Below are 12,390 nucleotides of genomic sequence, written 5' to 3' on the forward strand. Positions count from 1 at the left end.
AGCACAGCCCAACTTCCCTACAGAGACAGGAGGAGAGAAAACACCGTAAACACAACCACACACCCTGTTTTCCCAGCGCTTAAAAACAAAAAAACAAAAAAACCGGCCGCCAGCCGCGCGATGCATGCTGGGATGAGTAGTTCCTCCATAGCGCGGTACGCGGGGTCGGGGCGGAGCGCTCAGTAACGCGTCAGAGAACTACAATTCTCGTGGTGCCTCGCGGCGGAGTGGAAGGGGTGGGACGGGAGGGGCGCGTCGCGCCTGCGCCGTCCCTGGGCCGAAGGGAGGTGGAGGCGCAGCGTAACAACTGCTGAAGTCTCCATGTGACAGTGAGCGGGGTTCCAGCTCCCGGCGCCGCTCGACTCTGAGTACCGGCCCCAAGCACTGCCCACTGTTCCGGCGCCAACAGAGACCAGCAGGCCGGAGACTCCTGGTGTTTGACCGTGCCGCCACGGAACTTGTCGTGTAGTGTGAATTGTACCTGAGGCACGGAGAGAGGCGAGCGTGGATTTCTGTCAGCACCGGCGCCCGGACCACGGAGACATGAACGGCTTCACGCCTGAGGAGATGAGCCGTGGTGGGGACGCGGCCGCCGCAGTGGCCGCCGTGGTCGCTGCTGCCGCCGCCGCCGCCGCCGCCTCCGCCTCAGCCGGGAACGGGACTGGCGCGGGCGCCGGGGCTGAGGTGCCGGGCTCCGGGGCGGTATCAGCGGCTGGGCCCCCGGGAGCGGCCGGGCCGGGCCCCGGGCAACTCTGCTGTTTGCGGGAGGACGGTGAGCGGTGTGGCCGGGCGGCGGGCAATGCCAGCTTCAGCAAGAGGATCCAGAAGAGCATCTCCCAGAAGAAGGTGAAGATCGAGCTGGACAAGAGCGTAAGTAACGGCGGGACCGCCCCTGTCCTGCCCGCCCCCGTGGGGCTCCTGGAGCAGGGCAAGGATGTAGGTTGTTGGCGGGGTTCAGGGGTCGCCCAGAGCTGGCTGCACTGCGGACTCTGTGGGGGTCTCTGGTAGGAAGCAAACAACAAAGTCGCTGCAACTCCACCCACCACTCCCTACACACACGCGCTCCATTCGCCCCTTCTCCCCCCAACCTCCCGCTGCCTGCGTCTCTCCGGCTCACGGTCTTCCCTCTTCCTTCTTTGCTGCGATCGGGAAGTGAAACAAAGGGGACCGCCGCACGGAGACTAGAGTAGTTTTCTTGTAGCCCGGCAGCCCCTTCTGGAATGGAGTCGCCTTTGTTTTGCTCTCCAAGCTGGCGATTGGCCCCAGCGAGTAGCAGCTCCCCTGGTCTGGTGAAAGTGGAGTCTTGTAGGACCTTACACCGCAGTCGGAAGATCCTGTTCGTTTAGGTGTTGCGTCTCGCTCTCCTGATCACAGTGAGAGGGAAGCCGAGCTCACCCGCCACCTTGCCAGGGAGCCGAGGCTGTAATCGGTGTTTGCGGTGTCAGCTCGTAGGGCAGCTACTCCGAAAGTGGGGAGCATGTAACCTCTGCGGTTTTGCCATCCGCTTGGCAGCCATCAGGATTTTTTTCTCTGCCCTTTTGCACGTCTGTTCTTTTGACCATCTATAAGGTTTTTAGAAACAACCATTGCTACTTTTCGGAGCTCTGGCGGTAAATGAATAACAAGATATCAGAACCTCGCACACGTCCTGCATATTTTTAACTTGCGTTTAGCTTAGAAGTATGTAATAAGCCTGTTAGCTTAGTCCTTGTTTGGTTTTTCAAAAGAAGGAGTTAACTGTCAGTATATGAAGCCACTATTTTAAATGTTACTATACAACTCTCAAGAATATATATAATTAAATTTTTTGAAAAGTTTACTTGTGACACTTTCTGCCTGTTTAAATAATTAATGAGAAACTTTTCAGGTGAACTTGAATAATTCCAGAATGCTTTCATTGGAAAAACATTACAGATAAAATGCGTTAATACTCAGAAAAGTTTGTAATTTAAATATAGCTCATTTGTAAAAATGGATAGTTTGTATCTGGAATATAATTTGGGTATTAAGTTAGATTAGAAAGCATACATAATACTACTAAAATATGTTCTTTAAGCAGAGAAAGCAAAATTGTGGGCAACATCATCTTTCCCCTTGTCAGTTAAAAATCCAGCATGGACTAATTCAGGTCATCCTTATGGCAATTTGATGACAAAACCCAGAGGTTGGGAATTTCTTATTCAACTGGCACCACTCCCTTCCTCCCCCTCCTCCCCACTATGCCCCATCCTCTTAACAATATTGCCAGATATCTTATGTTTTAATAGGGTGCAGAATTTAAGAGTAGAAAGAAATATGCCATTGTCTTAACAATGGCCTACTTTGACTACCTTTATTTTTAATAATTCAGTGTGGCCTATGCGTTTTGCTAATACAGGGACATATTTTACTGTAATCATATACAGACTGTGAAACTTTTTTGTTTCAGGCAAGGCATCTTTACATTTGTGATTATCATAAAAACTTAATTCAGAGTGTTCGAAACAGAAGAAAGAGAAAAGGGAGTGATGATGATGGAGGTGATTCACCTGTTCAAGATATTGATACTCCAGAGGTATATGAAAGTTTTTGTATTTTAAATGTAAATCCTATGTAGACCATTCTGAAACTTTTATAAAAAGATATGAACACATTTTTTAAAGGTTTAAAGCATTTAAGAAATCTGAAAATGAAAGCAAAATTAAATGTAGCCAGTTAACATGCAGTTACACAGTTTGACTTGTTATAGTTTCAATTGGCAACTCTTACAGCTCTGTTGTCATATAGTTCCCTCTTTCTTTGCCCCACTTTATAATATTTATCCCCAAAAGATTAAATAATTTAATAATTTGTAGTTTTGATTATGTAAGACTTTTTTGACAATGGAATTAAATTTGTATTGTGCTAAAGTTGAAGAGTTTGCTGTTGTACATATCAACGATAAGTTTTCAACACATTGTATGAACTAATTCATATATGTTAATTTTTTCTAGGTTGATTTATACCAATTACAAGTAAATACACTTAGGAGATACAAAAGACACTTCAAGCTACCAACCAGACCAGGACTTAATAAAGCACAACTTGTTGAGGTATATATGAGTTTTAAACTATTTAAACTTTAAATGAACCTGTTTGCATAAACAAGGTATCATTAAATGCTAATGAAATTATTAATATAGTGTATGTTACAGTACATTTTAGTTAGATCAAAATTAATAAAAAATCTATCGTGGAACAATCTAGTTGCCTAGAAATGTTTGTCTGCCAGTTAGGAAATTCCTTTATGTAACGACTACCCAATGGATTGTGTACATATTCTAAAACTGGCTTTCAAACTACTGAATGAAAATTTTTTTATCCTCATTCTAGAAATCTTAGTTTTAAAATTTCATTTAATCAGTAAACCTTTATTGAACACCTAATTGAGGCATAGTAAATTGAATTAATACTTTAATTCTTTATTAAAACCAATTTTCTGAAGTTTTTGGTGTAGTAGTTCTACAAATGAACCCTTAAACAGTATTCACATAACTTGCTGATTTAACTTTTTCGGAATTTGTCTTTGTTGATGTTATTTTGTTTTATTAGAGACATCCATATTTTTTTCACATCTAGAAACGGCAAAGACTTTTATCTAAACTTTTCCTTATAGTTTGCTTTGATCCAGTATTTCTGGTTCTTCAGTAAGTTTTGAAAAGTTGACTGAGTGTATGTACGTTCTCAGGAAGTAATAGAACCAAGAAATCTGTACATCTTATTAAGATGCTTATAAATTTATATATTTATACTTTAATCATATTTAAAATAAATTTTAACCTACTAGACATAATAGAAATGTAAATATATAAATTAGTTTTCTGATATTCTTCAGCTTGAAATCAGTAGTTAACTAACATTTCCTAAAATGCATATATTGAGTAAGATAAAAGATGTATAGAAATTATAATTCATTGGCAGGATGCTTTTTAACATTGTTAAAATTCAATATATTAACTATTTAGCCAGAATTTCTTTTTTACTTCTTGCCTAGACAACAAAAATCTGATTTAAAAAAATTTGTTTTTAAAGATCTAGTCCTTTTTGGATTGTATAACACATTAATATAACATAAATACTATCATGATGACGTATATCAGATATTAAAGGCAACTTTGTTTGGGGACAAATGAGAACCAAAGAACTGATTATGTTAAATGTTATATTTAAAAATATATTTTAATATCAATCCTGAAATTTTTGGTAATCTGACCTTCTAAAAACAGTTACATTATTTCTAGAACTCTTTTTTTTTAAAAATAAGAAATGGCCACGAGTGTTATAGTTTAGTCAGAAATGCAGAAATTAACAAGTTAAGGAGAAGTAACAGATATAGCACATTGTTTTATGTGATTCCAGGGTTGGATGACTATCTTTTCTGTGTGTCTTAATTACTGTGTGGATGAACTTTTTCTTTAAGAAGTTTTATTTCCTGGAATCTAGATATGCATGTCAGCACCCCCGTTTAGTCTATTATTCTTCTATTGGTAGTTGTAGCACAATTCAGATTAGCTTAATGAAAATGCAAGGAAGCAGGGAAACATTCTTCAGTGAACATCCCTTTTTTGCTTCTCATTTTCCATCCATAATTTTTATTCAGAAAAGTTTTCAAGGACCCTTAGCGAAGAACACTGCCAATGAATGAATGAATGAATGAATATAAATTGCAATAAACATATTTCTAAGATATTTCGTGGTTTGTTTCTCTGTTACCAAACATTTTTCAACTTTGTATTTACCCTTTTTCTATAAATAGGGTCTAAACCATTATAAGTTTAATGATGCATGTGGACTCTTCTGTTTTATTTCATTTATTTATATCATCATTTTATTGATATTTAAAGTTTAAAAGTAAAAATATTTACTTCCTAATCTAGATTGCAATTATACAATTTAAAATAAAAGGAAATATATTTTCTGATCAATATTTATTTAATTGAGTGGGCCATAGGGTCCTTTGAAATCACACTGTGTAGTGCTCATAACATCTTATTCCTATATGCTTTTCATCCTGTTGGTATTTTGTTAAATACAGTTTAATTTTTAAAGGAAAGAGCTCTTATCACATAGCACTTTTTCTTTCGATGAAATAGTATTTTTTACCTAGTTTATGAAATCTGTGAATATCTAAACTTTAATTTCCTCAATTTTTTTTCTTTATAGATAGTTGGTTGCCACTTTAGGTCTATTCCAGTGAATGAAAAAGACACCTTAACATATTTCATCTACTCAGTGAAGAATGACAAGAACAAATCAGATCTGAAGGTTGATAGTGGTGTTCACTAGGAGAGATGGAATTGAGACTAATACTTGGATGTTCAGATGTTAAGACTGTTTACTGTTTTTTCACATGTAGAAATGTTCCTTGTGTATTTTTTCTACAGAGGATTTTCTCTGGTTTTATTTTCTTTGTTTTTGACTTTAATAATTAGTTGGAAACTCATGTAAAATGAGCTTTCCTAGATTAAAAATATTTTAAATAAAGTTTATTACTATTATAGTTGCTTCAGTGTATTTATTTTGTGAAACTTGATTTTTCTTTTAACTAACTTTTAGGGATCAGTTAATTCAGATTTTAATGTATTGATCCTTCATTTTGTAACCTTTTTTTTAAATTTCAAGAAATTAACAGGCTAAAGAGAAGTAACAAATGTAGCATATTTGCTTTCTCTGGGACCAGTTATTTGGGATTAAGGATTCCTAAATAGCGTTATTTTTTAAAGTGCTTTATAGAGCTAGCAGATTTGAAAAATAGACTTCCACTAGGATGCAACTTCTTTTTTGTTTCCTTTATCATTATTATTATTATTAGTTGATGAAATATCAGGAAGAACATATAATTTAATTTATATACCTTCCTCCTTCCAAAGAAGGTTTAATATGTCAGCAAAGATAAAAACACAGTGCTGGAAATTCAGATAAAAACATAGAACAGTTGTTTCTCAAAATTTTGTCTGAGATAGGAGATATTATATGGCATGAATATAGAAAGTACTTCTGCAGTGCCCCATAATTCACATTCATGTCCTATACTGTTTATATTGCAAATTAAAACTAATAAGTTGGGGAGGTCTAGATATCTAACAAGATCTTCATTTGGATTGTGGTTATGTACAGCTGTGACTTGATTTATATTACATCTGTCTTATGTTTCATTTTCTGTCATTTTTCTGTCAAACATTCATAACTTCTGCTTTTCCTGAGACTGTATTGCTTAGCTAAATTCTTATAATGACAAATTAAATTTACAGCTTATGACATGAAAAAAAAAAAAAAAACAGAAACAACAGCTTCAGTGACGTGTTCTAAGATTGTGCTGCAGATTTTAGGCTGGAAATGGATGAGACCATTAATGTAGCTCATAGTTTCTCAAGGTTGACATTTGGATAATTCTTTGTTCTGGGAGGCTGCCATGTATGTTTTAGGAAGATTAGCAGCATACCTGGAGTCCACTCATTAGGTGCCAGTAGCTCCTACAAGGGAAGACAACCAAAAATACCTGTAGACACTGTCCAATACCTCCTGGGGAACAAAATCACTCCTGGTTGAGAACCACTGATGTAGCTAAAGTACTGTGTAAAGTACTGGTTCATTAGAAGGTGAGTCTGCATATGCAATACTTGCAAATGCAAGTATTCCGAGTGTATTGACAGCTAGAAAATATAATGAACAATAAGGCAACTGGTCTTTGTTCTCGCTATGACCATTTGAAGATTTTGCTACTTTATTGATAAACAGAGGCCATGATCATTGGTATTTTGGAAGGCTCTCATTTCTGGTATTCCAGAAATCTCTGTGAGAAGTTTTTCTCTTAGCTATATGAAAATGAATCACATAGCTACTAAGTGTGGTTTATTTGAAGAAAGTATTACTTCCACATTTTATAATTTTTCCTAAATCTACAAAGACTTAATTTTTTTATTAAAACTTCACTAAGGCTCACTTTTTCCTTTAAAACACATCCCATTCTTGTTAACGAGCTTGAAATTATTTGCTTACATTAAAGTGTCTGTTTTGAACATAACATTTGACTGGCAAGGTTAGTTTAATTATTTGCATAGTAAAATGTTGTAAAGTGAGAAAAAATAAGAGTGAAAGATTAACTTCTGGGTGGTGATTATCCAATGAAATTAAATCCTTTTCAGAGCAATTTAAAACAAGAAAAATGGATCTTGTAAGTTGAGAACTTCTAGAACCTAATCAAAAGCTGAGTCAAATCAAGAAGCTGCAATGCAAAAGTCAGTTTTACGTGAAAATCTTAATTCTTTGTTAATGGGTTTTAAAACTTAGGAAAGTACTAGAAACCTTTTTACTTACCTGGAAAGTAAATGGAAGCTCATATCTCAATAGGGTACAGGTTACTTTTAATGTTAGTGCATCAAGAGAAGAATCCAAATTTGACTGCCATTAGAGTAGGACAAAAGCATACTGAATGTGTAGCAGGGGCTCAAAAAATAAGTCAATTATTTGGTAACCAACTTTAACAATTTAGGACACATCTAAAAATTAATAACTGAAATACGTTTCTTTAAAAACTTAAGCTCTCTATTATTTCTATATAATATGTTTTTTAATTGAGTGGAAATTTACATAATACAGAAGTAACCATTTTAAAGTGTAAAATTTGGAGGTATTTAGAATCCATTGCCAAACCCAATGTGATGAAGATTAATGTCTTCATTTTCATCTAGGAGTTCTTTAATTTTAGTTCCTAAATTTAGATTATTAAACCATTGTGAGTCAATATTCATGTATGGAGTGAGGTACAGGTCCAACTTTATTCTTTTGCATGGCTTAGCCAGTTGTTTCAGCACCATGTGTTAAAGAGACTAATTTTTTCCTTACTGAATGGTCTTCGGACCTTTGTTGAAAATCAGTTGGCCATAGATGTTCGGGATCGTTTGTGTACTCTCAGTTCTGTTCCATTCATCTATATGTCTATCTAATGCCACTTCTACACTCTTTTGGCTAGTGTAGCCTTGTAATAAGTTTTGAAATCAGGAAGTGTGAGTCTTCTTACTTTGTTTTTGTTTTTGTTTTGTTTTTTTTCATTATTGTTTTTGGCTGCTTAGGGCCCCTTGCATTTCCATATGAATTTGAGAATTGGCTTTTCCATTTTTACCCAAAAGGCCATAAAAATTTTGTTGGGTATTGCATTGAATCTGTAGACTGCTTTAAGATTCCTTCTTAGCAATATTAGGCATTCCAATCCATGAATATGGATGTCTTTCCATTTATTTAGGTCTTTTTAAATTTCTTTCTGCAATGTTTTGTAGTTTCCAGTGTACAAGTCTTTCACCTTGGTTACATTTATTCTTAGGTATTTTATTCTTTTTAATGCTATTGTAAGTGTAATTTTCCCCTTCATTTCTTTTTTGGATTGTTCATTAGTGATGTGTAGAAACACAACTCATTTTTATGTGTTGATCCTACAACTGTGCCAAATTTGTTTATTAGCTCTAGTAGTTTTGTGAATTCCATGGGATTTTCTATATGCAGTTACTTTTAAAAGTTTGTGGAAAAATAGAATTAAAAGATAATGTGAATCTTTCTATGAACTTTTTGAAGTACTGTCATATATAGAATAATGTTATCTGTAAGTAAAGATTGTTTTACTTCTTCCTTTCCAATTTGAATGCCTTCTATTTGTCTGTTTGTTTTTGCCAAACTGCTCTGTCTAGGGATTTCAGTACAATGTTGAATAGCCGTGATGAAAGCAGGCATCCTAGTCTTATTCCTTTTCTTAGGAGAAAAGCTTTCAGTCTTTCACCATTCAGTATGATGTTAGCTGTGGGGTTTTTTTTATAAATGCTGTTTATCATGTTAAGGAATTTCCCTTCTATTTCTAATTTGCTGAGTGTTTTTTTCATGAAAGAGTATTGAATTTTGTCAAATGCTTTTTCTGTGTTGATAGGATCATGTGGTTTTTCCCCTTGTTCTACAAATGTATAATATATTCATTGATTTTCTGGTGTTAAACCACCTGTGCATTCATGAGATACATCCCACTTAGTTCCAGGTTGACTTATAGTTTTATTTCATTGTGGTTTGGGAAGACAGTTTGTGTAATTTCAATCATTTTAAGTTTTTAGATCATTGTTCTATGAACTAACAATGAACGTTAGAGAATGTTCCATGTGCACTTGAGAAGAATGTGTATTCTGCTGTTGTTGGGTGGTATGTTCTGTACATGTCTATTAGACCTAGTTGATTTTATAGTATTCTTCAAGTCCTCTATTTCTTTATTAATCTTCTTTTTAGATATCTATCCATTATGGAAAGTGGGGTACTGGGGTCTCCAACTATTATTGTAGACCTATTTCTCCTTTCAATTCTCTCAATTTTGTTCCATATGTTTTCTGGCTCTGTCATTTGGTGCATATAATTGTTATATCTTCTGGTGAATTGAACCTTTCAACAATATAAAAATGTCCTTATTTGTCTCTTGCAGCAAATTTTTACTTAAAATCTATTTTTTTTCTGATAGTATAGCCACCCCAACTCTTTTTTGGTTAATTTTACATGGATTTACATAAAGTTTTGGTAGTAAAATTCGGATTATGATATCTAGGCAAGTGATAGTGATTCAAAAATAAATTTTTTTTCATGTTATTTTTCATTCACTTAGTGGAGTTAGTTTTAAAATGTCAACCAAAGTCTTGTTTATAAGCTAAAAACAGATTATATTTGTTTTTAGGTGCTTTTTTTTTCAAGAGTGAGTCCTGTTTACTATAGAATTCATTCCTTTGGGATTATGAATTTCTTATATTTCTTTCTAGCTGAAAGCTAATACTTGCTATACACTTGACTTTATTGTATGTGTTTTGTTCTAGTTACATTAACAGTATACATGGTCAACTATAGTCTTCAAGTAATGGTCACATTATTTGCTACTAAATTATCACACATATAAATATGTATTTTATGTATATGTACATGTGTATATATATGTCTTTTAATGTATACTCAATGTAGATCTCAAATTAGCTTTTTACCCATAACACCCAATAGATATATAATTTGACTTCTAAATCTTTGAAAATGTAGATCACATAAACTCTTTTTTTTTTTTTTTTTGAAGATTTACTACAGGTTTTTATTTATAAAATTCTTAGAATATAACAGCTGCATATATGCTACACATTTCTTTCTAGATACCCACCATGCAAAGATGAGCATCAGTGCTGATACCATTTTATAGAAGTAAATTGAAAAAGTGAATTGTATCAATTTAATTTTCTAATATCAGTTTCTTTTCAAATATTTGAGAGGAAAGTTTAAGCTTAGGTTGTCAGTGAAAGATTGATTCAGAAATATGTGACTTGACTATTTTTTTCCTTTTGGGAAAATTATTTTCAAGTCTGTAGTCCTTTTGTTATAGGGTTTTTTACATTTTAAAAGCACCTGATATAGTATTTTGCAAAAATGGTTTATTATGGAAAAAACTCATGTGTACCTATTGGGAATTATAAGGAAGTTAAAGTTGCAAAATGATTCCTGAATGTTTCTACTTGTCCTTCCCTTTCTCCAATAGTTGTTGCTAATTGTTTTGGAACTCCATGTTGCTTCCAATTCTCTAATAATCCTTTAGGATCAGAACCTAATCCCAAAAAACAAAAATATTCAAGGAGTCACTATGGATTATGACAAGGAAAAGAGGAACTTTATCAAAAAGAAATGAGCTATTAGTATTACTGTCAACTTTGTGTCAGCAATGTGGGACTCATAGTAACAACTAGGAGATAAAAAGTCAAAGATAAAAATACAGAAATTGTTATTCAACATTTAGCATATATGAGCTACCTGTGCAATTGTGTGTCCATTTAAATAAAAGTTTGCTTTCCTAAAAAGGAAATGGATTAGATGTTGCTATTAAACAATGTAGTAGTCGAGACTTTAAATGCTAGAGTAAGACTGGCCATATTCAAAACGTGGCTCTGCTGCTCACTGATACTATAATCTTAGACAAGCTACTTAATTTCTCTAAACTTCGGTATTTTTGTCCATAGAACAGGGATAATGACAGTACCTACCTTATTCAGTTGTTGCAAGACAGTGTTTAGAACAATAGTAAATTTTTAATAAAAGCTTTGTACTGTTTCTTATAACTAAAATCTATTGGAAAACAATCTGTTCATTAATATGATTAATGAAATATTTGCTTTTAGAAACATGTTGACCAAGTCGGAAAATGTTGCATAAGGTAAGGTATGTGAATGTTTATGTTCCTTACATTTATTGGTAATATAAAAAAAGATGTATGTTTCTATAATGCATTCATTTCTAAAAGAGTATAATTGAATTTCATATTTCAGTTATTTCCAGAAAGGAAAGAATGTGAAGAAGAATAATCTATAAATCTATAAAATTCCACTTATTAAATACTTAGCTTTTTTCAAATAGTATTTTTTCTCATCAGATTTTGATTGCAGTAATAAAGGAATACTTATTAAAAAGCCACTGTTGCCTCACATATGCCCTCATGCTGATGTGTCATTTAAAAATAGAGATACTGAAGCTTTAATGCTTTTCTCCCCTCAGGGTGAGTCTATACCAAATGGAAAATGAAACAGATATACTGATGTTTTTCAATTGACCTATTCTATGAATGGTTCCAGAAAGAAATAAGACTTCCATTATTGATTTGGTCTGATTTTTTTACCAGTCAATTCAGTGAAGAAAGGCAGGCCAATCAAATCACATGCTATACTGAAAAACAACTAATTTTATTTATTTATTTTTTTTACAGTTCCACTTCATACATTTTATTGGTGTTCGTACTATTTGAAAACGTGTTCTAACTTGTGTTTGTGCAGACATAGGGAGGATCTGAATTGTGACTACCTCAAATCTGTTTGGTCCAGCCCAATAGCACTTATTTGAACACTGAGTAGATACCAGATACTGTTATGGAGGTAGTCTTCAGAAACAGATCAGGGACCTCCAAAGATGTATTTCAATAAAATAACGTCACCTTTATATGCAAAATGATATCTCCTAGATTGACTGCATGGTATAGTGTTTCTCAGAATTTTCCAGTACTTTGTATAGCACCCTATATGTCTCCTCTATGGCAGGCTTCACATTTATAAATAATTATTTGTTTACAATGATTCCACCTTTGTTAGAACACAAGTTCTGAGATGACAGTACATCTTATTTATTACTATATCCCCAAATCTTAATAATGGCTGGCACTTAGCAAGCATTCAATACGTTTTTAAAACATGGAAGACTTTCTGAAATTATCTCTGATGGACACTGCAAGATGTAAGTCAATGCATACATCTTAGTAAGATATGGGGGATAGTTCAAATCTATCTCCTCTTACAATCAGAAAATATCTTTGAAGTCACCTGCTTTATTTACTTC

At 34.6% G+C, this 12,390-nt stretch overlaps 1 protein-coding gene across 2 annotated transcripts in view; it reads left to right on the top strand.

Moving 5' to 3' along the window:
• The first annotated feature begins 287 nt into the window (after nt 1–287).
• Nucleotides 288–12,390, top strand: part of SAP30 (Sin3A associated protein 30) — a 41,508-nt gene continuing 29,405 nt past the window's right edge. Inside the window, exons 1-4 of one of the 2 annotated variants that reach the window (XM_063077266.1) lie at nt 288–870; nt 2,429–2,554; nt 2,973–3,071; nt 5,182–5,432. In XM_063077266.1, the coding sequence (XP_062933336.1) occupies nt 544–870; nt 2,429–2,554; nt 2,973–3,071; nt 5,182–5,304 (675 nt within the window). In that variant the 5' untranslated portion in view covers nt 288–543 and the 3' untranslated portion in view covers nt 5,305–5,432. Of the gene's footprint in view, nt 871–2,428; nt 2,555–2,972; nt 3,072–5,181; nt 5,433–12,390 lie in introns of those variants that run through there. The other variant, XM_063077265.1, reaches the window with a different exon arrangement.

Source organism: Cynocephalus volans, chromosome 13 (genome assembly GCF_027409185.1).
Source record: "Cynocephalus volans isolate mCynVol1 chromosome 13, mCynVol1.pri, whole genome shotgun sequence".
Classification (NCBI taxonomy): domain Eukaryota; kingdom Metazoa; phylum Chordata; class Mammalia; order Dermoptera; family Cynocephalidae; genus Cynocephalus; species Cynocephalus volans.